The 27862-nt window shown below is 41.9% G+C and overlaps 2 protein-coding genes across 17 annotated transcripts in view; both read left to right on the top strand.

Annotated features, from left to right (window-relative positions):
• Nucleotides 1-8781, top strand: part of UNC80 (unc-80 subunit of NALCN channel complex) — a 215487-nt gene extending 206706 nt beyond the window's left edge. For 13 of the 14 annotated variants that reach the window (XM_077885391.1, XM_077885394.1, XM_077885390.1 and 10 more), the window contains 4 exons: nt 1984-2065; nt 3175-3286; nt 3894-4093; nt 4882-8781. In XM_077885391.1, the coding sequence (XP_077741517.1) occupies nt 1984-2065; nt 3175-3286; nt 3894-4093; nt 4882-5148 (661 nt within the window). In that variant the 3' untranslated portion in view covers nt 5149-8781. The remainder of the gene's footprint in view (nt 1-1983; nt 2066-3174; nt 3287-3893; nt 4094-4881) is intronic. The other variant, XM_077885383.1, reaches the window with a different exon arrangement.
• A 1696-nt stretch (nt 8782-10477) lies between these two features.
• RPE (ribulose-5-phosphate-3-epimerase) lies at nt 10478-26901 on the top strand. 3 transcript variants are annotated; one of them, XM_077885453.1, is made up of 7 exons: nt 10478-10727; nt 17513-17592; nt 22679-22818; nt 23548-23682; nt 24235-24321; nt 25157-25201; nt 25817-26358. In XM_077885453.1, the coding sequence occupies exons 1-7, from the start codon at nt 10606-10608 to the stop codon at nt 25991-25993; spliced, it is 786 nt and encodes a 261-aa protein (XP_077741579.1). In that variant the 5' UTR covers nt 10478-10605; the 3' UTR covers nt 25994-26358. The 3 variants fall into 3 exon arrangements, with proteins under 3 accessions (XP_077741579.1, XP_077741580.1, XP_077741581.1); XM_077885454.1 differs by lacking the exons at nt 25157-25201; nt 25817-26358 and adding an exon at nt 26381-26901 and having other exon boundaries at nt 10484-10727; XM_077885455.1 differs by lacking the exon at nt 17513-17592 and having other exon boundaries at nt 10576-10727; nt 25817-26366.
• The last annotated feature ends 961 nt before the right edge of the window (nt 26902-27862 follow it).

Raw genomic sequence — 27862 nt, 5'->3', positions numbered from 1 at the left:
TAACGTGTATTTCTTTTCTTGCACCATTTTTTTCTCACAATCTCGGGTTACTGAATAAAAATGAGACAAGTGGACTGCCTCAATTTCATTTTCTCTGCCCAATTATTTTCAAAATATTTTATAACCTACTTCCTTTTAGCGTTCTAGAAGCAATAAACTCATTACAAATATCAAATGTAAAACAAAGAAGCATGCAAGATACATCCCTTTTCATGTTCAAACCATTTTACATCAACTAACTTCTTTTCTCTACCTTAATGGGAGGTAGGTGGTAAGTATTAACCTCCCTTTACGGCCAAGGGAACTGAGGTAACATTTAGATGTCAATGAAGAAACCATTCCAAAGAAAGCTTTGCTTGGTATCTGGGAGAAACTTGTTTCTACTTCTGTGCATATGGTGATTGAATACTCATTCCAATTTAAGGCACATGCTAAAATGTATAATTAATAAGGAGATGTCACTTCAAACATGCCAGCAACATAGTCTGGATTGCTTATCAGAATTTATTGCGTTGTTACTTCAAATAATTTTCCATCTTCATAGAAAGGTCACATATATATAAAAATAATGCATATTGATCTTTTGAACTTGACATTAAAGAGAACAAGAACATTTAAAAAGCATCTGTTTGGGGACTCTTTATGGAATTTTGTACTGTGTATCCCAAGTGGTGTAATTATGATATAATTACATCCTTATTTCATAAAACCTTTGATAAACTCCATTTGGGAATCATTGATTTTTCTTCCAGTGGAAATATGAGTAAGATTTTTTAAAAATGACAGATACGGCCATCAACCACATGATGGTTAACTAGTCATTAACATAACAGGGGAAACATCTGATTGTCCATCTTACCACCAGTTTCTCTCCCTATAACTGCAGCTAGATTTTTTAGCTAGCTCATTAAAAAAAAAAAAAAAATGGAGATGAATGAATATAGTCTTTCTTTTTCCTGGACAGTTGCTGACTCTGGATTCCTCTGTGGAATATTTTACTCCAAAAACTATTTGTAGATGACTCTCCTTTTGCAAAGGCAAAGCAGAAATTACCTGTTAACCAAATAAGCACATTGGCATCATCCATAGGATTACAATGTTCTCTGGGGCACGATACATTTCCTTTTTTTTTTCACCCCCATTCCCATTATAAATACCTATTATACATGCATGCAGAATGAAAATGGATCATGGGCCCATGACACTATTTTCAGCCTCACCCAACACTGAAGTAGCAACCACTGTCAGGAATCATTTTTGCGTATAAAAGACACACATACACAGTAATTTGGGGGGAGCAGGTGGTGGTTTTTATCAGTCGTGCAATATGAGTGCAGCTATTCAATTAAGTTTCTGAATTCTGCTGATAGCCTAATTATGTTGCTGGTCTTTTAAATCTAAAATCTTTTCTTAAAGAACATTTAATTGTCTACCTGTGTGACTATTCATTTACTCAGTAGTCACAGAGACTTCAGGCTGCAAACATGTGTTGAATGTGCCCCTTCACCCAAATGGATTCTGTGTCTGATGTGTTTGGTATCTGTCCATCTTATTTTCATTTAAATCAAAATTTTAACAAAGGTGTTCCCATCCATGTGATAGAGTTGTTTGTGTTTGTTTGTCACCACCTTTTCCCTTCCCCTTGGAAAAAAAAAAAAAATTGAGATTAGAATACGACACCTTTAACCTTTTGGTGGCTTCCAAACCAGGGGTGTGATCGAACCAATGTTTTGCTGAATAATAGATACGGCATCAGTGACTAAAAACAAAATCTCAATTTTGGCAGCTTGGGGCTACACAGCCTCATCCTCCCTCCCAAACCCTTGAAATCTCCCATCCCAGAGATCCTTTTCCCATACTTCCTTCAAAGATAATGGTATCTTTGAAGTGACTGTTTCATAGAAGTGATTTTGGCTAACACCCACCAGAGGACAGTCACCTGTACTCTCTCTGGGGCGCACTAACACTATTGATGCTTGACAGGGTGGCAAGTGTACAGAGTGAACCTGGCCAACAGAATCTCCTCATTCAGCAACCACTGGGGAGGAAGAGGGGCCTGAGGCAGGTAAGCAGACCTAGAAAGGGTGGGAGAGTCATCTTATGAAACAGAAGCTCTATCTAACTTGTAATTCCTATGTATATGAAAATCATATTTTTGCCTTCTCCCCACCTGAAATGATCAGTACAGATCAACTTTATAAACGCAAGTACTTGGGAAAGCAGGGAATTTTTAGCTTCTAGTTTAGCTTCTTAGTAAAGCTGATTACTTAATAACATAAGCAGGCTATACTTCCATTTGTTCCCTATCTAGAAACCTTCTTTCCCAACCAAAGTTACTGAGCCAGAAAGATTTGTTATAAAGTTGATGTAAGACCTGTTTCTGTACAGAGGCATAGACACAGTTGTCCTTTCTTCATTGCAAGATCAATGATTCAAGTTAAACTTGAAATCAAAGTAAAGATCATCTTTACACATTTCCTCAGGTGGGGTCCCTTTACTCTCTACATACAAATTTAAATGAGGCTTTGTACAGTTGCTTTGATTGGAGTTTCCCAATATTGATTTGGATTGCAGATGCTTTCTCAGGATCTGAAATTTTTCATCAACCTCCCCTTAAGAGTTAGCGTGTGTTTAACTACAAGTTTTATTTTATTTTATTTTTAAAGATTTTATTTATTTATTCATGAGAGACACGGGGGGTGGGGTGCAGAGGGAGAAGCAGGCTCCATGCAGGGAGCCCGAGGTGGGACTTGATTCCGGGTCCCCAGGATCACACCCTGGGCCAAAGGTGGCTCTAAACCACTGGGCCACCAGGGCTGCCCCTTAACTACAACTTTTAGATGAGCTAAGGCTGATTGATAAGCAATACTTACTTGTTTTGAATCTTGAAATTGTCACATTGACTATTTTAAATTATGTCAATTAATGTCCTTGGACTACATAAAGAACTAATGATCGGGAGGTGGAAATGGTTAAAGGGGGGGGATGCCAGGTTCAAATACTCAATCATTCCATATGCCAAAAGCCACCATTTATTTTACCAGCTACAAATACAAGCATCCACAGAAACCCATACAGGAAAGAATACACCATAGTCAGAATCCTCTGAGCGCAGAGTTTCCTCCCAGGCAGTTAGAGCCCTCTTGCTAGCTTTATTTTGCCTATTCTCTTTAGCTAAGACGTCCTCTACTGTCACGTCAGAAGACGCAGACTGAACCCAAAAACCGCCATGGGGCCCGGCTGTCAACCACGCGCAGGAGTATTCAACCTAAGACGAAGCCGGCTGGTGAGGCCTCCCATGTCCCTTCTGACTATCCCATTGACATGATGCCAGGCGACGCAGTTGGGAGGGTCTGCAGCCCCTGAGCTCATGCTCAGGATAAGGGAAGAATTTCCCAGAATGTTTGAGTGCCTTTTCTTCTTTTCACCTTTTCAACCTATCCCTATCTCATGTGCCTAGGGAAATGGAACAATCCAAGGTAAACCACAAATGCTAGGAGATTTGATTCTAGAAGGTTGTGTTTTCTTTACCCAACCCAGGAACTGAGTTTTTTATGTGTCTTACTGAAGACAAAGAAATGATGAATGATAGGGACTTCTCAGTCTTGTTGGTAGCTGTTATGAGTGATGACTACGTTCACTTAATGCTCCATGGAGGTCTGGTTTTAAGCCATTTATGTAATAATGATTTCTTTTCTGCCCAAGGCCTACTCTTTATAAGAAAGGAGGTGAAATCAAACAAAACATGTACATAATAGTCAAATATACTCTTATTTATTTAATAAGCCAGCAGTGTCTTTACGAAGAAAAGCCAGGAAACCATGGTTAAAGCAAATGAGTAAGCACTGTCGATATATTTTTTCCCTATTTACTGCTTTACTTCTGACCTACAGCAGATCAGAAACGTTCTGTGACCTTCATTGAGGCTCAGCCGGAACCAGCAGCCGCCCCACCAGAAGCACTTCTGGCCACAGGCCAGTTACAAGGCTGCAGCCCAGCCCCATCTAAGAAGCCAGAAGGAATGGGCAAACCAGTCCTCACGTCTTCCCCTGCCATTGTAGTTGCTGATCTTCACAGCCTGTCTCCCAGGCAGGTGAGGGCTCTAAAGAAACAGGCAAGGCTTGCCCCCTGCATCCTTACCTATAGGACAACATGGATACCATATTGTTAAGTCTGAATCTGTAACATTTTGTTACCCAGACAGGCAATGGTCCTGCTGTCATGAACAAGAACGTCCATATAACGTATGTGGTCAGGAATACATCTACTTAAGAAGGAATAAGAGAAACCTTGGTATTCTTTGTTATGAAAAACCTAAGAGAAAAATATTTCACAACGGAAATAACCATTGAAAACCACTATATGACACCTGGTTGAAAGATAGTTCAATTTAAGAGGAAAATAAAGTGTCTAATTTAGAAGCCTTTGAATAGTCACCTGTATCGCATCAGATGAGAGGAACTCTCTATTCCAATCTTTTTCCTCATTATTTTGATTTTTTTTTCTTCCTTCAGTATTTATAAATGGATTCCCATAGGTCCCGAGTCCTTCCCAGTGGTATTTAAAGAATTTTAAGGGGCAATGTTATTGCATATGTTTGTATAGTGTTTAATGGTTAACAAGCATGGTAACACCATCATCTCCTCTTATCCTCACAGTCTTACCTTGTAGTGTAGGGCATAGAGCGCACTCCTGCTGCAGGTTAGCAAACAGGCTTACAAGGGTGGAAAGGTCCCTGTGAGAGCTCCCACGTAGCAAAAGAGAGAGCTGGGACTGGCCATGAGATTCCTTGTTCAGCTTCAGGTAGACAACAACACTTTTAATCCTCTTCCCTCACACCTGTCCTGCCTCTCCATGATGTTATGGTCCTTTTGATGACAGAGGGAGCCTCTCCCCACTGAAGAAGGAGAAAAGAAAGAGGACACGGAAGTCCAAGGTGCTCCAGCACACAGCCCCCTCTCTACGCAGCTCTCAGCCCCTGATGAATTCACAGGCCTTGAGACATCCATCCTCCTACAGCATGGAGACACCGTCCTTCACATCAGTGAGGAGCATGGCATGGAGAACCCCCTGCTGTCCAGCCAGTTCGCCCTTACACCCACCGAGCTGGGGGAGACTGACGGAGACCTAGACGAGTCTCATGTTTAATCCTGTGTCTTGTAAGAGTGGCAGGTGTAGACAAGATGTGGGAGGGATCGCTTCAATAAAGGTGAATACTTTTGCTTGGGAAAGATGAAAACACAGCACTTTACATCCAACGGGTGACACAAATCTCAGTAGATTTTGCTGCTAATGCGCACGTTGTTTCATAAACATCTTTAAAAAGTTGATGGCTAAGATAATTTGGTTGTGTGAAGACCATAAAAACCAGGGAAGAAATAAGAGGAAAGAGCCATTTCACTGCACATTGTTTATGATTCAAGAAGCCTTGAGCAGTTAAAAATATATACTATTATGGAGCTGCTTACCTAGGAATATTAACAAATATGTTCTAAAAAGAGAATGCAATTTTTGAGATTACTCACATTATACATCTCATGCAAATGTTTATTTTTATAGTTTCAAAAATATTAAATCAGGTGGCTGTATGAGTAGCAATTTACATAAAAAATCAATAAGGAAAATAATAGTTTGAGGAGACTAATAAATAAGCCTGCAGCCATTTTTGCTTTGATCGACAATACAGCCATTTGCAAGAAGAAAAAAAAATACTATTTTTAAAGCTGTGGATTTTTCAATATTTATTTTTCAACCGTCATTTATCTTGCATGTTGTAAATCAAAATGCTAATGCCCTAAGATCATTCAATTTCACAACCACGTTAGAGAGAAAATATTCTAAACCTACTCAGACGTAATTTTGAATTAAGAACCTAAACAGCCTATACTATGATAAAAACTCAATGTAAATAGAATAGCTAGAAAGAGATGGTATTCCTACTTCTAGCCATGACCACATCAATGCCAAGATTAGGAGATTTGGAAGATGTGATTACAGTATCCTGTGCCTGCCCTTGAGGGCCTATTTTCAGATATTAAGGTTATTATTAGAATTGGTTCAATAAAATAACTTTATCTCAATGTTAACAATTTTCTTAGGATCCTTTAGACATCTCCGTTGATAAGGAAAAATTATAAAGTGAGCAATCTCTTTATAGACACAGCTTGTGTATTTTTACTTTAACTTGAAGTTTAATTACTTCAAGAGAAGCATAAAACTTAGGAGGCTTGTGAGGCCATATCTAATGTGTTACTGATCCTGTAGTAGGGCTTGGCATCATATAGTTCAGAACTGAATTTCAAAATTTTAACAGTTTGCATTAGGAAACTGTTGCATAACTACTAAGCATATAAAAATTCATATGTACCTACATTGGTGTGGGGTGTGTGCGTGTGTGCATTTTTCTAGTCCTCCAATTAAAGTTACAGATTTTGATTATATTGCAATGAATTGAAAACACGTTCTGTATGCTTCAACTTCAAATATGTTGGCTATGAAAAGTATGTTTATAGAGAGGAGATCTGCTGAACTCACCCAAATCACAAAGAAAAATTATTTTTTTGGTTAGAATTGCTTATTAAATAGGGATTGCTTCTGTTATGATTTATACTTACAAACAGAATTTGGGGTTTTGATCCCATTTACTAAGAGAATGAAAGATATCTGTGAGTTACAGATAATGAACAAAATGAAAAATTTCAAATCTCACAATTGAGAAAATAGAGGGGGTATATGGCCTCTTTTAATGTTTTCCAAAATTTTCCGAACATTTACTTAATGCTGAATTAATTCTCAAGTGCAGAAATATACATATAAAGTGGTTTTATGATTCTTTCTAAGCTGATGTATTTTGCCTGTTAAAAATTATGCTGCTCAATTAGTGTTAGAGGCCTTATGTTTGGTAATGACAAGTGTCTGGGCTACATGAGTCTCTATATATGCGTGCACTTTGTTCCAGTTTTTTGATTCTTGATCCAAATCCTCTACGTATAATTGTATCAAGTATTCAAAAAGTAAAGGGGTCAAAGAAGATTGTTGAATATCCGAGAATTCTAAATACCTTTACGTGTATTTAAAAAGTACTAGGCTGTTTTGAACATGATTACGCTGGCGTTGTCTGCCTTTCAGCCTGACTCCTTCACTCTAGTGTCATGGAAGTCTGTCAGAAACTTTTTTAATAAGCCAAGTATTGTTGTACCTTGCAAAAAAGCCTCCACTCTGAGAAACAGGGCCTTAGAGAGTGGGGATGTTTTCATACTGGGACTCCTGAGGTTTTGCAGATGTGTGCAGCTGTTCCATTTAAGGTGCCCTTAAATGTGTAGAATGTAATGTGTTGAATGTTTATGTGTATTGATAAAGTATTTATATGTATGTGCATAAAATTGTCACAAGATGTATTCTCAGGAGTACTGTTACCTGGAGTTTGAAAGAATAACTATTTAAAAAACACATTTGGGGAAGATCAGGAAAAAAGTTCAATATAATTAACAATTTTTTTATAATCAAAATATTATTGAGTAGATGACTAAAAATTACTATATATGATAAATACCGATTAGATTATTTCTTAAGCTATGATGCTTAATGATATTTATCTTGTTTAAAGGAAAAGCAAAACAGGCACCTACTTCCCGTGTATAAAAAATTGGACACAACCAAGAGGGTTGCTTCTTTTGAAATTAACTTTTGAGAGACCTTGGAATAAACATGTATCATCCATGATAGTGGGTATAGATTTATACCACTTGGATTCAATTAAAGCAGTTCAAATCCTGGATACAGCATTTTCTATAGCAAAAATTTTACTTTCATTTTTCAGTATTTGCTGCTTTCTATCAGTCTATTAGATATTTGATTTTTCCAAAAAGGAAACTGAGCTATTGAGGGCACTGGGACAAGTCACTAAGAACCACAGTGTCAAAAGGCATAATTGGGCATGACAGTGGTGAAAAAAAAGAAATATTTGGTGCTTGGGTGTTAGTTAGGGCCTGTTGCACAGGCTGGGAATAACTGGCTTGCTATTTCATGCCTGCAAGAGAACGTAAGGCAGGGTGACATCTCCTCCCTTCTTTGATATCTGTCCCTTTAGTCCATAAAGAACATTCTTCACTCTGCTGCCTAGCTCTAAGACTATCTAAGATGAGACTAAGGTGTTTATAGGGACCAACCGGGAAGAAAAGGTCGTAAGTGGAATTACAGTCCAAAATGCAAACTAAATACCCTTCCTCAAGTTATACGGGATACGTTATTAAGTCTCTGGAATTTGCTGCTATCACACCGAGTCATGCTGTTGCCCTGTGACCTCACACTTCCAATTCCATGGCCTTGTCTTGGCAGTGAGTAGAAAGTCCCACTTCCTCATTTACTTTAGTGGGTCTTAACTGCAGCATTTCAGAAACACAGTTTGGTTTGACACTCAGGACAATAAAAACCAAGGGCAGAATGTATTTGGAAAAGCTTAAGACAAATTTACTTATATTATTTCAGGATCATTTAGCATTACAGATCAATGTACCTCCATAATATTTTTCAATAGTCACTGTGACTGCAGGATGAAAATCCTTTATTAGCCATTTTATAGGTAAAAACAAAAGATTGATTACACAGCCAACTTCCCTCAGATGACTTTGAAGTCTGTTATGAATACTGAATGACCAAAGAGCATGGGAAAAAATGCATATGAATAAATACTGAAACGTTTATGAAAGATATTTATGAAAGATATTAAGACCTCTGTGTTTGAATATGCACATATAATAAAATAAAGCTAAAAACATTTAAGATGCCTGATTCAGTTTCATTTCTCATTTCTCAACATAGGGAATAGGTCAACTCATTGGAGGAAAGTGTTCCTTTTGCATCCCTGGGGTGTGCCCGGGTGTCTCTTCTCAAGCCCCGTGGTCTGGCTGGAGGTCACCCTTCAGTTAGACACCTCCAGGTCTTCTCTCCAACCCATCTGAGCTCCATTTTACTCAAGCTTTCCACCCATATATTTCAAAGTAAAGCAGAATGGGCTTCTGGGTATCCCAGTTTGATTTCTCTGCCTGGATTTGTGACCTGCTGGAATAACTGGCAGATTTCCCAGGAGGAATGGGAAGGAACTGGTTGCCCTCTGAATGCGGCCAGAACCACATGGCGTCCACGTCCCCACCAGCTGTCTTGTAATAGTACAAATGTGTACAAATAGTACAAAGTGCCCATTCTCTGCCATCTAAGCTATGCTCTTGCTAAATCCCCTTTTTTCCCTCACACGGTTTTATTTCAGCTCGTCCTGACTCAATGACCCTAGACACACTTAGCAGAGGCACAGATCCTCTCTCTTCCAGATTGTTTGGACAGCAAATGTATTAGTTTGTCAGCGAACATGACAGAGAGAAAAGCAGACAGTTAGAAGCTTGAGGGCCGGAAGTCAAGAAGGAAAATAGTAATAACCACCCCGATTTGTTGTTTTTTTTTTGTTAATATTTTTTATTTCAACTCAAATATATTTCCTATTTCCCTTTTTGAAAAATTTTTTATTGGAGTTCGATTTGCCAACATATAGCCTAACACCCAGTGCTCATCCATCCCATCAAGTGCCCCCCTCAGTGCCAGTCACCCAGTCACCCCCACCCCTGCCCACCTCCCCTTCCACCACCCTTTGTTCATTTCCCAGAGTTAGGAGTCTCTCATGTTCTGTCTCCCTCACTGATATTTCCCACTCATCCTCTCTCCTTTCCCTTTATTCCCTTTCACTAATTTTTATATTCCCCAAATGAATGAGACCATAGAATGTCCTTCTCCGATTCGCTTACTTCACTCAGCATCATACCCTCCAGTTCCATCCACCTCGAAGCAAGTGGTGGGTATTTGTCGTTTCTAATGGCTGAGGAATGTTCCATTGAATACCTAGACCACAGCTTCTCTATCCATCATCTGTCGATGGACACCGAGGCTCCTTCCAGTTAGACTATTGTGGACCGTGGAAGCAGCTCAGAGTCCGTGGACAGATGCATGGATGGATAATTTGCAAGCAGCACCAGGCCGCACGTGCCTGGATTCACCTGCCAAATCCTTACATCCTCCAAAGGCTGGGAGGACCCTAAGAGGTGAGAAAACAGAAGCAGGGAGAACTGTTAGTTCCGAAGCGCGAGGCCTCTGCCCTGAGCCTGACTCCTCCACCTCTTGGCAGGAGTTCAAGGAGGGAGGCGCGAGCGGGGAGGACTGCTGTTTTGTTCCTTGACGACGAGCGCAGGAGCTGGAGCGGAGAGCGAGGCCCATGCAAGCAACGGGGAAGCACAAAGCGAGCGTGGGCGTGAGGGCAAGGCAGGGGAGCTGCAGGGGTGCAAAGCTGCCCGAGTTCCGCGAGGACCGCGCACTCCGAGGGGCGGGCTTCCTGGAGGGCAAGCGCAAGGAGGATGGGCCTGCAGGCAAGGCCCCGCCCCCAGGCCCCTGGGCGGGCGGCCCCGCCCCCTGGGGAGGCGGGACTTCCGGCGCGCGGGCAGCTGCTTCCGGCGGAGTCCGGAAGACTGTACCGGGAAGGGGCTAGAACTGCGCAGCCAATCGGGGCGACACTCTGGTGCTGCCGGGGGACTCGTGGGTCACTTGCTCTCGGGGACCAGCACCATGGCGTCCGGCTGCAGGATTGGCCCGTCCATCCTTAACAGCGACTTGGCCAACTTAGGGGCCGAGTGCCTCCGGATGCTGGACTCTGGGGCCGATTATTTGCACCTGGATGTAATGGACGGGTAACTCCGCGGCGCTGGGCGCTGGGCGCTGGGTCTGGGCGCTGGGGTCGGGTGGCCGCGCGGGCCGCTCGGCGCAGCTTGGTGGGCGCCTGTTGGGTGGGTGCACGGCGGCCCGGGCCGCGGAGCGCCTCGCTCCGAACGCGCTCCTGAGAAGGGGCCCGGCGGGGAGGGCCCCGGGGCGACCCCGAGGGAATCCGGCCCCCCGCCCCCCCCCCAACGTGTGGTCTCCAGCCCTCGGGACCCGCACGCAGTCGGGGACCTCCAGGACACGGCGCTCATTTTCAGTGAGGGAAACTGAGGCCCAGGGGGATAGGCATGACTTGCCCAAGCTCATATGGCTAGTTAGAGGCTAACGCTGGGGAGGCTCATCCGTGTGACGACGGCGAGCCCGGCACCTTGGAGAGCCTGCCCGCGTTCTGCCCATTAGGTGGGACAAGCCGCTTCACCTCGCTGAGCTTCGGCTTCATTCTGTGAAAAATGGGAATAATGAGGGAACCTGCCCCGCGCAGGCCCCTCCGGAAGGCGGACGGGCCGAGCGCCCAGCATGCAGGGCCTGCCCTACAGCAGATTCCCTGTGATCCGCAGTTGTCGGGGTCGTTGTTGGAATTTTGATTCACCTGTTTATTTTCTCTTCAGGCACCCTGCTCTCCAGGGAGGTCAGTGTTTTGTTTTGTTTCTGTTTTTTTTTTTTTTTTTTTGTAAGTAATTTGTAAGCACCGTAGTTGTAGCGCACAGTCCAGATCGTTCAGAATCAGGACGATGCTGGTTTCTGGAAGGTGACTCCACAAGGTGGGAACGAACCTGGCGACCAAGGTGGGACTCTCAGGGGCACACAGCATCGTGCCCCAGTTGCAGATTGTACTTTGTTAGATTCGCCAAGTAGTTTCTTTTCTTTCCTTTTTTTTTTTTAACTTTAAGATTATTTATTTATTTATTAGAGAGAGAGAGGGAGAAGCAGGCTCCATGTAGGGAGCCCAACGTGGGACTCGATCTGGGGTCTCCAGGGTCACGCCCTGGGCTGAAGGCGGCGCTAAACCGCTGAGCCACCCGGGCTGCCCTCCTTTCTTTTTCTTTTTCTTTTCCTTTTTCAAACATTTTTACTTATTCATGAGAATACACAGAGAGGGAGAGAGACACAGGCAGAGGGAGAAGCAGGCTCCATGCAGGGAGCCCGACGTGGGACTCGATCCCAGGTCTCCAGGGTCACGCCCTGAAGGCGGCGCTAAACCGCTGGGCTGCCCGCCAAGTAGTTTAAGTCGCCCGACAACTGGCCTTAAAGTAATAACAGCCATGACCTTGGGTCCGGGTAGAAAAATAATTGATTTTAAATAGGTGGAATGCCTGTGTGCCCTCGCGCAAATTTGTGTCATTTACGAAAAGAATCAGTCACTGCCTTTTGGTTTTGATGTCACTCCTGTTCAGAACAAGAGTTCTGTCTTCCTTTGTTCGGTCTGGTTAGATCTTGTTTCCCGTTTGCACCTCATTCATTTATTAGTATCCCGACCGATAATGGCAAATTCTTGACCCGAGAGTATTGAGAATTCTAGGGTAAGTGCATCAGATTAGTAAATACTGCCTCTTCACAAAAGCGCGATTTTATTGTGCTGTCATGGGAGGTAATTCTGCTTTTCTGGAAAGTTCTGAACTTTCACACATAAGTGAATGGAGTGTGTACTTCAGAGATGGGCCCGTTTTCAAGTGTGGGACATGAAATTTGGCGTCTGAGACCCCTACGTCAGGATGGAGCAGGCCGCACATATATGTGTGTAGTCTCTTTAACAGGCACAGCAATTTGATTTTTTTTTTTTTTAAATAAGTCTCCGACCATGTTTGAGTAAGGGAATGGAAAAGAGAACTTGTTTCTCTTCACAAGTCAGGACTATGAGCCGTTAACAGTAGCAGCTAATATTTTTGAACATTTCACTAATTCTGATGTTTTTTTGGGAATTAACTCACACAACCTCATGAGGTTGGTGCTGTTATTGGCACCAGCACTTGACAGTGGGGAATTGGACACAAAGAGGTCAAGTCACCTGTCCGAGATCTCCTAGTTGGGAAGTGGAGGAACCAGGATCAGAAGCATGCAGCGGCTTGTGTTGTCTCAGAAACGAATGGCTTCTGTGGCTCCTGGGCTAATAAAAAATGATTAAGACATTCTTTTTCCTCAAAGAGGAACTAAAAGTTTATACTTAACGTTTGTGTATTTCGTATCTCTCCTGCTAAGGCTGCAGACTCTGAAAGCAGGGTCTCTTTGTGGCTCACCTCAATCCTCTTCAGGTGAAGCACCATGGCAGGTTTAGTTATGATTGGTTGAATGAATGATTGGATCCATCGTAAGAGGGATTTCTAATGAATCACATTTGTTCCTTCCCAGCCCCTGTGGCAGACCCGGAGCTTATTAAGATAAAAGTATTTGTCTTTATTGACTCCTTTACCCCTTTGCCAAGTAACATCTTGGTTTGACAAAATTAAATTCTCCAAACACTGTTTTAAAATCCTTTCCCTTTTAACCTTCACAACTTTTTGAGCTAAGAGGTATTTTTATTTCCCTTTTGCAAAGGAGGAAACTAGTTTAGGGAGGTTCAACCTCTTGTGATCTGCAGCCAGAAGAGGCAAGGCTGGCTCAGGTGCATTGTTTCCTAGGCCAGGTGTGTGAAAGTGGGGGCCTGGACTCCCTTTTCCTTTTTTTTTTTTTTTTTAAAGATTTTATTTATTCATGAGAGACTCAGAGAGAGAGGGGCAGAGACACAGGCAGCGGGAGAAGCAGGCTCTCTGCAGGGAGCTCGATGTGGGGCTTGATCCTGGGACTCCAGGATCACGCCCTGGGCTGAAGGCAGGCGCTAAACCGCTGAGCCACCCAGGGATCCCTGGACTCCCTTTTCCAAGGTGGCCAGCCACAGCTTAGCTTCCCTCCAGGTCCTGCCTTCATGCTTTTTTTTTTTTTTTTCCCTGATCCGTTTAAACGGACTCCACTATTACAGTTTTAGTGCACCTATTATTTCCCCTCCCCCCAATTTCTCTCCTGATTAAAACTGAATGTCTTCATCTTGAAAGTCAGGAACGAGTTTTGGGAATACTGTGGGGCATGGTGCATGGTGTATGGTTGGATACTTGGGGGAAAAAAAAAAAAGAACAAGTGAGTTCTCTAGAAAAGAAAATTGGAAAGCATATAAACCTATCATGACACGACAGTGACCAGAAATGCATTGGTCCTCAGTGTAGGAGAAGAGCAATTATGCAATTTCAAATTGCTTACCAGGATTTAGGGTTGGGGGATTTCACATTAGTACTAAATTGCTGACTTTTGAAAAACATCCAAAGGTTCGCCGGTGGTGGGTCGACAGCCTCCTGAGGCCACAGCGGGCTGGAGCTGAACGGAGCCGCCGTAGCAGCTCAGCTGGTGGATGTTCTTCATCAGTCTCCTGTCCCCACCTGCCCTGTTGTGCTCCTCCGTGTTTCCTGCCAGCCCCTGTAGAAAGGTGTTTCCGGATTCACTGGAGATGTTTTCTGGTTACTGCCTAGCTCCATTTTAGATCAGCCTTCGCCAAGTCTTCTAGCCATCTTAGCCTTGATGGGAGAGCCGGTAAAGGTTTTATTTGTCTGAAGCTGATTGTATGACAATTGTAAACAAAGCTTAGGGTTGATGATGGGAAGTGATGAGAGAGAAAATAATTCTGTGCCTGTGTTGGAGAGGATTATAGCCAAATCTCAGGAAGTCTCTGGGGGGAAAAGAGACCTTTTTTTTATTGTGTGTTCTTTTTTGCAGACTTCACAAAGTACCTTTAAGGGGGGGAAAAGAATAAAATAAGGATGAAGCAGACTTCCTTGATGAGATTTCACTTCATTGGAGTGAAATAATTTGGTATTTTCCAAGCTGGTCTGATAAGAACTCGCAGGGCATTTATTAGAAATTCAGATTCTCAGGTCCTCCTTGGTGTCAGGGTTGGAGGAGGGCCTGTAAATCCTTTGTGGCAAGGGCTCCCAGGGTTAATGTTGTCGGGCAAATTTAGGACCCCTTGACTTCATGCTTGGGTTTGTTGCCCTTTTTTGCCTTGGCTTACCCATAAGCCTTCAGTTTCCTCTGAGGGCATCGGCAGGTTTCTGTTCTCCTGGTGGACGAGGCGAACCCAGTGCACTGCATTGATCATCAGTGCAATTAGTCCTACAACTTGGGGACCAGTCCTTTCAGGTGATATCTTATTCTTGTTTCCCATAAAGTAAATTTGTTTTATTCTCATATATTCTCAAGGTGTGTGTGTTTAGATGGCGTGTGAAGACACAATTTATTTTCACTATAAAGGTAACCTGAGGTTGAGGCTGCTGAAGTCCTCCCAGGGCCATGCAGCAGATTACAGAAGCAGTGAACAGAAGCCGAATCTCTCGTTCTGGAGTTGTATGCTATCCAGTAGGCCTCCCTGTCTGCTTCTCTGATCCCCACCTCTGTTCCAAGTAAACATAATCATTTTCTCCGTAACACAGGTAGTCACTGCTCTTAGGTGAACGGTAGAATGATGTTCTAAGTACTAGGAACACAACCTCCAGGGACCGAAGTGTTTGCAGGTGCAAGTGTCCGGACCCATTCACCTCACCCGGTCCCTCTCAGAGGTGTCCTGAGTCCTGACCTCTCTCTCCTCCTCCCCTGGACTTTCTTTTTTTGTTGTTAGTTATCAGTGGACAGCAGGTGAGCATAATAGTTGAAAGGCTGGACTTTGGAGCCAGATGGCCCGCATTCAATGCCCGCCTCCGGCACTTCCTGGCTGTGTGACCTTGAGCCTCTTTTCCTCATCTGTAACATGCAGATGATAGGAGTGCCTACCCCACAGAGTTGGTTGCATACTGAATGTTGAGAATTTATGATGGTGGCTGGCCCATGGAAGTTTCAGATTTTAAAGATTTTATTTATTTATTCACGAGATACAGATAGAGGCAGAGACGCAGGCAGAGGGAGAAGCAGGCTCTATGCTGGGAACCTGATGTGGGACCTGATCCCGGGACTCCAGGCTCACGCCCTGGGCTGAAGGGAGGTGCTAAACTGCTGAGCCACCCGGGCTGCCCTAAGCTTAAGATCCTAATCACGTTTATCTTCTCTTCTCTGTCCCCCACATGTAATCAGTGAACAAGTCCCGTCACTGCACCTGTCTTCATTTCCATTCTTACTGCTCCTTGCCATTTGCCAACACCTACCTCCTTGCTTCTGATGTACTGCCCAGGCCATCTTCCTATTTTATTATTTGCAGTTTATTTTTTATTTGCTTCTTGCTTTATTATTATTATTATTTATTTGTTTTTTTAAATAATCTCTACACCCACTGTGGGGCTCAAACTCACAAATCCAAGAAGATCGAGAGTCACGTGCTCTACCAACAGAGCCAGCCTGTTTCTGCCTTTAGAACTCCACATTTTCCACAGGATGGATTCCAGAGTCCACGCCTGCCGTTCCCTACCCTCCATGTGACGCAGTCTACCTCCTATTCTTTTCACGTTTGCCAAGCCGACCACCACCACTTCTCCCCTTCTTTGACTATAACTTGCTTATTTCTGCCATTGCTTCGTTTCCTTTCCCATGTTTACAAATTCTATTTGTTCCATAAATCTTATGATCCTCCCCTCTTTTAAAGAGCCATGCTACTCACCTCACGTTGCCACGTTGCTACTGTTAGCTTTTCTTGCAGTCCTCATCTAGGTAATGTCTATGGCTTTTAACCAATAAAGCCCAGAGTTCAGTGGGTCAGCATTATAAAGTTCACTCATGGAACAGTTCGTTCATGTGACAGTTGAGTGTGAATGTTCTTCGATGAAGAAATTGAGGGACATCGTCTCCTTCCATCCTGTGACAGTCCTTTGGTGAGAACTAGTTGCACAGGCCACCTGGATGTGAAGGGAATTGGCTCTCACCAATTGGAGAGCCACCACAGTCAGGTCATGGCTCCTGTGGAGTCCCTAGCCATTTCTTGCCAAGGAGATGGTAAATTTTTCTGGGTAAGCAGGAACTCCCCAACTTCTGTATAAAACCCAGGCAGGTACTTGTACAGAGGGGGTTTTGTTAAATATAGAAAAGAGCTAGTGAGAGGAGGGCTGCCTGGAGCGGGTTGGTGGTGTGAAGTACCTTGGGTCAGATGCCAGGAGGAGTTCATTTGAATCCTGCCTCCACAGATTATTATTGGGTTACTCATAACCCAATAGGAAGTTACTCATCCCGTGCTCTTCGGGCAGGGATATAACAGCATCTCCTTCATGAGGCTGCTGTGAAGATGAAATGAAAGAAGGTACAACCCCTGGCATGTTGTAAATCCTCTGGAAATGGTAGTTATTAATACACACATCAAGCTGCTTTGCTGATGATTTTTACAAAATTTTAAACTGTCGTCTAGTGCCCTGTGATAGAGGTAGATTAGAAGTAGCCACAGGCAGCCTGTGGCAGATGAGAGTTGGAGAGACCCGTGTTAGAGTCCAGAACTTCCTAACTAGTGTGTGACTTGGGCAAGTCATAGAACTTTCGGGGTTTTGATTTTGTCTTCTTTCCACTTTTACCTCTTGGATGATGAATCATAGAATCAAGCCTTGTGACGTTGTTACAATTTGTTGAAATGTCAAGGAAATACTGCTTTATATAACTGAAATTCTCGGATATTGTTGGTATTGTTTAACACTGTTGATGTTAAATGTTGCACTGAAAAATGCTGCTATCACAGACGATCCCCTCTACCCTCATGAGAATACATTTGAGAAAAATACAGAAACTGAATTGAAAACATTTTCAGAGTAAGATTTTGTTTGTCTTATAGGCATTTTGTTCCCAACATCACCTTTGGGCACCCTGTGGTAGAAAGCCTCCGAAAGCAGCTAGGCCAGGACCCTTTCTTTGGTAAGTGGGTGTGTTAACGCTGTCAGAAGCTGGATATGTTGCTCAAGTAAAGGAAAAGTAGAGGGTCCATTTCCCACCTTCCAGTCTCCTCTTGAACCCTTCCTTTCTCCATGTTTCTGGTGCCGAAGCTTTGTTGGCTGCTTGTAATAAGCCAAACTCTTTTCTTGCTTCAGGGCCTTGCCACTTCGGCTGATCTCTTTCCCTGGACAAGTGTTCACCTGGCTAGCTCTGACTTATGTGTTGGCCCTGAATTATTGGCATTTCTTCAGAGAGGCCTTTCTCCAAGCACCCCATTCTAAATTAACCTTTGTCCAGTTAGCCTATCACCTTCTGAATTTCCTTTTTAGAACTTCAATCAGATCACTTTTATCAGACTGTAAATTCCTTTAGAGATTTTATTTATGAGAAAACAAGTGGTGGGGAGGGGCAGAGAGAGATAGAGAGAGAGAAGCTGACTCCCTGCTGAGCAGGAAGCTCAACATGGGGCTCCATCCCAGGACCCTGGGGTCATGACCTGAGCAGAAGGCAGATGCTCAACCACCTGAGCCACCCAGGCATCTCTGTAAATTCCTTTAGGGCAGGGATTTAATCCACTTTATTTACTGTGGTTTCCTTAGACGTGAACATAGACACAAGATTGGAGCTCAGTATAGTTGTTAAATGAATTTATAAATCAGTTGATATATGGTCTAGAAGGAAAACCAATTATTTAATGCAAATTGGAGTTTCTGGAAGTGGGGCCTATATATGTGCCACTCTGGCATTGTAGATAGGATAAGGTGAGTTAAGATTTTTAAGAAGTCACAGTGACCTAGAAGTCATTTCTCAAGAGCATGGATTCAGTCCACGTGTTGTTATTGCTCTTAAACTTAGGAATGGCTTAACCTGACAAATCTCTTGTGCATAAGAAATTTATAAGAAATTTAACAAATTTTTATAAGTACGTTCTTATGTCATTTTTGGAATTGTGAAACTTAGTTCATATTAAATAAAATGAAAGATTAAGCTTCTCAGTGGCAGTAGCCATATCAAAAGCTCTCTATAACCATGTGAGTCTAGTGCCTACTGTGTTGTACAATGCCACTCTGGAGCATTGCCATCATTGTGGAAATTTCTTTCAGGCAGGGCCTCTATAGGACCCATCTACTTTTCCCGAAAGAAAATGTCTCATCACTTAATTTCTGTAGCATGAGGGAGATCACGTTCCACTAGAATGTTCACCATTTTGAAATTTTCAAATAATAGAATGTACTCCTGATTAGCTAAGCTTTTTATAACAATTTTTTTTAAAGATTTTATTTATTTATTCATGAGAGAGAAAGAGAGAGAGGCAGAGACACAGGCAGAGGGAGAAGCAGGCTCCATGCAGGGATCCCGACGTAGGACTTGATCCCAGGTCTTTAGGATCGGGTTCTGGGCTGAAGGCGGCGCTGAACCACTGAGCCACCCGGGGCTGCCCTTTTTATAACATTTTAGAAAATGAATTTTCCAAGATAAGTTTGTTCTTCTGATCATCAGAGGTGAATGAAATAAGTAGCCTTGTTTTATCCTGCTGTGCTTTGGCCACAGAGTCCTTTGCATCTGGCTTTATATGGATTTAAAAGAATTTTTTTTTTCTTTTCCTCTTTTATTTGGACTCCTAGCACCCCTTCTCACTGCTATTTGTGTCTCCTATGTTTGTGCCTCTCTTACCAACCCCGTTGACACAACCACACACAATCTGCTTTTTCTTTCTGTTTTTCATTTATTTGCCAATAAACTCGCTAATCAGTCTGGCAGTGGGTCTACAATAAAGATGAATGGACTCCGAATGCTGTAATGTTTGGGTTTTGTGACCTTTGTTTTTATATTAGGAAGTGTGTTTTTTTGTTTAATTCTTGGGTCTTAGTTGCTGTTGGATAACTGATTCACGTGTATATTTTAAGAAGTAATTCACAAGTTGCACGTGTAACTGCTTAAGTTCTGAACTGTTCAATCTCCATATTGAGTAGAAATAACCATTAAGCAATCAAGTGATAGGGGTAATCTGTTGTTTTTGTGTTTTGTTTTATTTTTGTTTTGCTGTTATTGAAATCAGCGGTCTTCAGCTATGATATGACGACCCACAGGAATCCCTTGCAGGTGGGACATGAGGTGAACCCTATTTTCATAAGACAGTGTTATTTGCCATTATTTGTATAGTACAGAAGCAGTGGTGAGTTTGTTAGTGCCGTGGCCCGAATCAAAGCAATGGTGTTGAACCATCCAAGTAGTTATCATAATATTCTTCACCACCATGTGTTCATAGAAATATCCTTGATGAATCACTACAAATTATTAATTACAGTAAATCTTGATCCTTGGGTATATTTCATTTAATACTTAGTGTGACAGAGTGGGCGGTACATGTAAAGCTGCACGCAGGAATGACATTTTCTTTAAAAGTAACTAAGTTAGCTTGTCACTTCAAGGAAGATAACCTCTTTTTATATTTCCACTGTTAGAGCTTGGAAGTGACCATTTGAATTGTGAAAAACTTGTATCTGCCTCTGTGAGGTCGTTAGCTTTCTACTGTTTACAGCTTTCCTGTTAAACTCCATAGTGACATTAGCAAGTGTCATTTTCTGATAGGATATAATGAAATGTGTCGTTGTTTGGAAGATCTGTGCCATTCAGTGAACTGGCACTTAAGAGATCCATTCAGATTGTATTAGTTTAGGCCAGTGACTTGTAGTGTAACCAAGTGCAGAAAAGTTCACTGGTAGGGTTTACAGATTCCACACTGCAGTGGAAAGGAGTATTTGTCGAGTGCTGGGTTAGGACGAGGAGACTGTCCACACCGGTCCAAACAGGCGATTAACAGACCCCTGCCATTTCCTCCATGTACTTGTCCCCTTGTCTCCATAGAAAACAACATCTGTCAACAGGCTAAATGCAGAGCACACGTGAGAATACAGAGGTCTTCTGCGAAGCCAGACACTAGTAACTTGCAACATGAGTAAAATAATGTCCCTCTGACATTAACATGTGGTAGACTTATTGTTGCTTATTATTGTTCAATGAAGAAGTAGACCTTTACAAATTTCTTAGCTTGAATTTCTAATATATTTTAGATACCGATAAACACAGCTCACACCAACAGCACTTTGGGGGGGTCCTCAGTAATTTTTCAGAGTGTAAAGGGAGGCTGATGATAGAACTGCTTTGAGAACTGCTTATCCCCATCTGTGAACTACAAGCAGATTCACGGAACCGGTGACTGACCATGAGATTCTCCAGTGGGAGTTGCCAGTTGTCACTGCCTGCTGGAGATGGAATGACGTAGCAGTCTGGTAACTTAAGGAATGAGTAAACTAGATATTTTAAAGCAGATTGAGTTGCCTTTGTTTATATCACAAAGAAATAAACCCCAAATACAGTCTGTCTTTTAAAAACAATGTTTTAGGGATCCCTGAGTGGCGCAGCGGTTTGGTGCCTGCCTTTGGCCCAGGGCGCGATCCTGGAGACCCGGGATCGAATCCCACGTCGGGCTCCCGGTGCATGGAGCCTGCTTCTCCCTCTGCCTGTGTCTCTGCCTCTCTCTCTTCTCTCTCTGTGACTATCATAAATAAATAAATAAAATTAAAAAAAAATGTTTTACCTCTAAAATGTTTTGTTTTTGTTACTTTTGTTAGTTTAGAAATATAAACTTTAATGTTGGCTTCATTTGTCAAGCAGTATTCTCTTTTTCCTGATATTTTTCAAAGCCTTATTGCATTTTATGATCTCAGTTGAATTCTAGAATAGTAGAAATTTTTTCCTTTAGTATAGGTCAGAAGGGCTGTGAGTTTGTTTGCTTGTCTGATCACATCCATCCTGCACAGGCGTATTTGCTGTTTTCTTCTTGACAGTGTCATTTCTTGAGTCAGCCTCCCTTCAGCCACCCTCTTCTGGTTAACTGCTCTTACATTTTAAGTCAAGATCCCAAAGAAGGCCACCTCCCTCTCCCCTAACGATGTCTCTCTGTGATTTGAGCTTCACAGTTGGGATGTGGGTCAGACTTGCAGTTTCCTCCTGCAGCCTGCTGGCTCCTCGGCCCCCTCTGTGCCAGAGGCCTGCCGCTTCTCGCCCTCTTCGGTCGCTGCTGTCGTTCTTGCTGCCCTTACTGCCATGGCCTCCTCGGTTAGATCTTGTCCCTTCGCAGCTCAGAATCCCACTGTGTGCCCCTGTCCCCTGCAGAATAAAACCCAGTGGCCTAGGGAGCTCTGTCCTGTGTCTCCTCACACTGTGCCCCTCTGACCTTATCTGTTCTGCCCATGAGCCCCACATCCAGCCACACCTCTGTATTAACTACCAACCCAGTGCGTATTGAATACAGTACTTCTTTTCTTTATGGTTTGTCCTCCTCACTAAGAATGTAATCCCGGTGACAGCAGAGGTGTTTGTCTGTTTTTTGCTCTGTCCCTGGGCCCTGGGGTAATTAGTGGTATAGTAAGTGTTCCATAAGGTGCTGAGAGAATCACTTATTTTAGCTTTCCTGTTTTATTTTTTTATTTTTTTATTTTTTAAATTTTTTATTTATTATTTTTTTTTAATTTTTATTTATTTATGATAGTCACAGAGAGAGAAATAGAGAGAGGCAGAGACATAGGCAGAGGGAGAAGCAGGCTCCATGCACAGGGAGCCCGATGTGGGATTCGATCCCAGGTCTCCAGGATCACGCCCTGGGCCAAAGGCAGGCGCCAAACCGCTGCGCCACCCAGGGATCCCGCTTTCCTGTTTTATAAATGAGGAACTAAGTCCACATAGATAATAACTTTTTAAAGTTTTTTAGAGTGGCATGTCCTGGACCTAGGTTTCCTAAATTCTAGTCCTTACTTGTCATATACAGCATCATATGCTTTGTGTGGAAAAATGTGGTTTTTTGGTAAGTGAGTTTAACCAGAACCCTGTCTTCAAGATCAAAGGAGGCTAACTATAGCTATACAGAAGGGTAATTACTTAAGAATTATTTTAATGCCAAATAGTTTACTGTCCCAAACAACAAAAACAGTAGGTTAGCTTCAGTAACCTGAGCCAGATATTTTTCTCTTCAGTAATATTTAGGAGATGTGTCTTTTCTTTTTAGATATGCACATGATGGTGTCCAGGCCGGAACAGTGGGTAAAACCAATGGCTGTAGCAGGAGCCAATCAATACACCTTTCATCTTGAGGCAACCGAAAACCCAGGGGCTTTGATTAAAGACATTCGGGAGAATGGGATGAAGGTGAGAGGTCAGCAGTGACAGTAATTCACTGTCAGAGTGGAAGTTTGGGTGGAAGACAGGAAGTGCTGGAGGGTATTATGCTGAGTGAAGTAAGTCAGTCGGAGAAGGACAAACATTATATGTTCTCATTCATTTGGGGAATATAAATAATAGTGAAAGGGAAAATAAGGGAAGGGAGAAGAAATGTGTGGGAAATATCAGAAAGGGAGACAGAACATAAAGACTGCTAACTCTGGGAAACGAACTAGGGGTGGTAGAAGGGGAGGAGGGCGGGGGGTGGGAGTGAATGGGTGACGGGCACTGGGTGTTATTCTGTATGTTAGTAAATTGAACACCAATAAAAAAAAAAAAAACTGAAAAAAAAAAAAAAAAACAAAAGAAAAAAACAAAAAAAAGAAAAAAAAAAAAAAAAAAAGACAGGAAGTGATAGGCAAGGCCGGACCGAGGCACCTGTTCTTCAGCCGAGAAGCCAGAGTTAAAGTATAACTGGTTTGTTAGACAGGATTTATATATTCCACTAATGTTTCCTGAAAATTACTGCCTTTTAGAAACATTTACGTTTGGGTAGCCTTGTTGACTTTCTTAAAAAAGTAACTACAGTCTGAATATGCATTCCATTTCTGTGCCTGTCCTACTCTTTAAGAATATTTCTACTGGGTGTGATATGCCACAATAATATAATACGGAAATAATTGCTAATGTGATGTAGCAAATTTGTCTCTGTTATAGGTTGGTCTTGCCATCAAACCAGGAACTACAGTTGAGTATTTGGCACCATGGGCTAATCAGATAGATATGGCCTTGGTTATGACAGTGGAACCTGGGTTTGGAGGGCAGAAATTCATGGAAGATATGATGCCGAAGGTAAAGAAATACTTCATTTGGGGGTGAGGATTTATTGTTTGTGTTCATTCAGTAAGCACAAGTAAGAAAACATTCAAAGTTTTTATCTGTATAGCCGTTAGATCTTTTGGGAGATTTCTTTTCATAGAATATTGAGGGTTTTATCTTTGTCTTGTTTGCATGAGGTATATTCTCTGCAAAGCTATGACAAATTGAATGCCATTTCCCAAACAGAACAAGCCTTGCTTTTATGAAACTGAATTTGTCTCAGTATATTAAAAAGGAAGGTATCGCCAATATAATTTGTATTAATAAAAAGCATGTGTTGAGGCGCCTGGCTGGCTCAGTCACAAGAGCATGTGACTATTGATCTCTGGGTCCTGAGTTCAAGCCCCACATTGGGCGTAGAGATTACTTTAAATAAGCTTAAGTAAACAAACAAATAAATGTGTGAGATATTTGGAGTCCTGTTGTAGTGGCTGATACTGGCTATTTGATTTTTTTTTCCTTTGGTTGTTCCCCCCCACACACATATCCACCATAGGAGTCACTGATTTCTTTGTGTATATCTAGGTGCATTGGTTGAGAACGCAGTTTCCATCTTTGGACATAGAAGTTGATGGTGGAGTAGGTCCTGACACCATCCATAAGTGTGCAGAGGTGAGACTGCTACTCAGCTATGACCCTGACCAATTTCCTTTCACATGTATTGTCTAGGACATTGTCTTGTGGGCAGAAGAGGTTTCCCCTCCTTTTCCTAAATTGCCTTTCTTTCTGAGAAGAGTATTTTTTTTCTTATCCAAATGTAGAGCTACGAAAATGAAGAGCAATAAGAGAATGTTCTCAAATCACATTAAAACGTTAAGTCCCAGTTCTTTGAGTGATGCTGAAGGAAGTTACTTTTTTAAAAAACAATATGCTGAATGCCAGCCTTTTGGAGATCATTAAGTTCTAGGCCTTGGAGTAGGACATTTTTTTCAAAATAGGGCAAGAAAACATATGTGCTTATAAAGTGGAAAGATTCTTATTTTGTGTAACTGAGGTGTATTAATTACTAGTGTGTCCCTTGCAAGAATTGACCAGAGCCATTTCTGATGGCTCCATCTCCATCTGATTGCTAGGTACCTGTGATCCTCTGTGCAGAGGTGGGGTGGGTTTTCCCAAGTAACTAGCCGAGCTCAGTAGTTAGGCCCTAAGCTTCATAAGAGGGTGGCAGCCCATCATCTCAGGGTCCTGAGATCCAGCCCCATGTTGGGCTCTGCGCTCAGTATGGAATCCTCTTGAGATTCTCTCTCCCTCTCCCTCTGCCCCTCCTGCTCATGCTTGCTCTCTTTCTCTCTCTCAAAAATTAGAGAGAGAGAGTGCCAGCCCTTCCTGTAACACTGCAGGTCATTAAAAGTTTATGTGGCCCATTTTTGTTAAGCAAAATGGTCTAATCTGCACTTTTTTTTTTTTGTATAAATGCCATACTTTTCTGCTGGATACTTCTCAAAAGCTTGGCTGTGAGGTATTTATGGAAGAGGAGCTAACCAAACAGCCTGTATCCTTTGACCACTTGTGGAATTCTTTTTTACTTAATTGTGCTTTGCCATTGGGCTTTCTCTGCTTACATTAGAACACATGTCAAGCTGTAACCATACAGTTTTTTTTTTTTTTTTTTTTTTCATTTTAATGAGGAGTGTTGTTAGTGATGTAGTATGCTGCATCACAGTGACAGTGTCTCCTGGGAGAAATTTCCTTCCCCTTTGGGGCCTCTCCCTTTAGCCTCTTACCACTTTGTTCTGGCAGCAGATCACATAACAGATTGGGTTTCCCTCCTTAAGTCAAATCCTGGGAGCTCAGAGCTAAATTTGGACTTACCTTACTTGCTTTTCTCTATGATTTCTTTGGTTCCACATTTAAGAGTATCTTGAAAATTTTTTTAAGCCCCTCAGAGCCTTTCTGGAATGCAGTGAGGCATTGCATGAAAGAGTGTTTCATTCTTCCTGACATCAAAATGAGAAATTATGTAACGTTGCTATATTTTATAGATAGTTTCACATTTTAGCAGTAATTGTCTTCCAAATCATACACTTTTGACCCTTGAATAACATGGTTCTAAACTCCGCGATCTTTTACAGTATTCTACTTGTATTTTCCTTATGATTTTCTTAAGATTTTCTTCTTTCTAGTTTACTTTCAGAATACAATATATAATACATATAATATACAAAATAGGTATGAGTCAACTGTTAATGTTACTGGAAGGCTTCCAGTCAATAGGAGACTATTAGATTTTGGAGGGAGTCAAAAGTTACAGATTTCTAACTACACAGGGGTTTGGTGCCCCTGACCCCTGCATTGTTCAAGGGTCAACTACACAGTTTAAAGATTAAAATAGAATTTATATTTTTAGTAGCCTTGTGAGCATTAGCATATTTTTCAAAAACCTTAATAGAGTTGAGGATTAAAAGTTCTTACAGCTTTTTCTAAGTATTAGCAAAGATGCAACAATGTAGCTTATTTTAAGGTGGTTACAAAAGTCATTGATTTCTAAAACACATTTAAAATAATTTGATGTCTTCATTGGTTAAGCATTTTAACTTATGTCTTCTTTGAACTAGATTGTGTAAGTCTGTTCACCTCCAGGTACCTTTTGCATAGCTAAAGTGCTGATAAATGCAAGGGTAGAAACTCCAGTCCAGAAATTCTGTTTAACCTAAATGTTTACTTCTTCCAGGCAGGAGCTAACATGATTGTGTCTGGCAGTGCCATTATGAGGAGCGATGACCCCAGATCTGTGATCAACCTGTTAAGAAATGTTTGCTCAGAAGCTGCTCAGAAACGTTCTCTTGATCGATGAAACCACAAGGAGTCCAGTGTTTATGCTTATGAAATCTTTTTATTGGAAGACAAGAATATAGACTACCAAACCTATCACGGTTGAAGCAGTGCTATTTTCCTGAGCAGCTGTTCATTCCAGTGACTAAAATCTATTCTGCTGAATGTTCCAAGAGGTTCGAAATTGGTGTGTATAACTACATTTTTAGTGATGGAATTTAAAGAGGAGTGTGGTAAAATACCATTTTTACTGGGAGACTTGATTTTTTATAAAGTACAAATACGTCTGTATTAAGGTTATAAACAGAAATGTGTCTTAATGCCTAATGAAGGCATACTAGCTACTACGAAAAAATGTTTTCTTCTGCATTTTACATCTTCTCGCTTCTTGATTGTTTTCCAAAGCAAAGGAAGTCCCTATTCCTGTTTCGTGTCCTTTTTGATTTGTGTGTGTGTGCATGACAATATGAATAGAATGGAACTTGTGAAAAATCTAAGAATCTGGCTAGGGGGACATACCGTATTCTTTTTAAACATGTTTTTTCCCTTGCACCTTACTTTTGATACATAAAAACTGTAAAAACCGTAATATGAAGCCCAGGGATTTCAGGTGGTCTGTTCTAAAGTACAAGTATAGATTTTATCAAGGTGTTTTCTTTGTTAGCTCTGTGGGAGGGGCAGGTTATACAGTGATCCCCACCTATCCCTTTTTTTTTTTTTTACCATTCTTAAGGACATGAGGATGATGTGCTAGCTCTGAGCAGAAAGGGAAGGAAAGCCTCTATTTGGAAGTAATACTGAGTTGAATCTGGACTCTTTCCTTTCCAACTATTTGACTTTAGCAAATCAAATCATCCAGCCTCTTCAAGTATCTGTTAACTGATTTATACAATGAATATAATTACAATAATTATATTGTGTTATAGCAGGGTTGTGTTGAGCATTAAAAGAGATCATATGCTAGATGTAAGGCTTCCACTACTATTCCCAAAATTGTAGGATAGTTGAATTGAGGATGCTCAATACAAGGTAGCTGTCATTATATAAGTTTATATTTTGTAGCCTATAAAGTACTTAGATGTAATCTCATTAAATCCACAAATCTCCCTTGTGAGTAGTAGGACAGGTACTTTTGTTCCCATTTTAAAAATGAAGATACTAGAGCCCAGCCACAGGCTGGTACCATGGAAAGAATCCAGTAGGGCAGAGGATTTCTGGTTTGTACTCTTTCTACAAATGGAACTCTTGGGGGGGTAGGGTTAGGCAGAGGAAGCCTCTTTTATGTAACACTGTCTTATTTCCAGTCTAATTTTACCCTGTGGCAGAACCAGATGGCTGAGGATGTTCTGGATACTATGGATTTTGACCCCAAGGATATATA

This window comes from Canis aureus, chromosome 36, assembly GCF_053574225.1.
Source record: "Canis aureus isolate CA01 chromosome 36, VMU_Caureus_v.1.0, whole genome shotgun sequence".
NCBI classification, from domain to species: Eukaryota; Metazoa; Chordata; class Mammalia; order Carnivora; family Canidae; genus Canis; species Canis aureus.
The sequence above is the reverse complement of the archived record's forward strand: the minus strand, read 5'-3'. Positions and strand labels throughout refer to the sequence as shown.

Excerpts from the sequence above, each read along its gene's own strand:
- RPE (XM_077885453.1), top strand. The coding sequence starts at position 10,606 with ATGGCGTCCGGCTGCAGGATTGGCCCGTCCATCCTTAACAGCGACTTG. Across the intron at positions 22,819-23,547 it reads TTCGGGAGAATGGGATGAAG|GTTGGTCTTGCCATCAAACC; the intron begins GTGAGAGGTCAG and ends TCTCTGTTATAG. Across the intron at positions 25,202-25,816 it reads AGGAGCTAACCAAACAGCCT|ATTTTCTTCTTTCTAGTTTA; the intron begins GTATCCTTTGAC and ends GATTTTCTTAAG.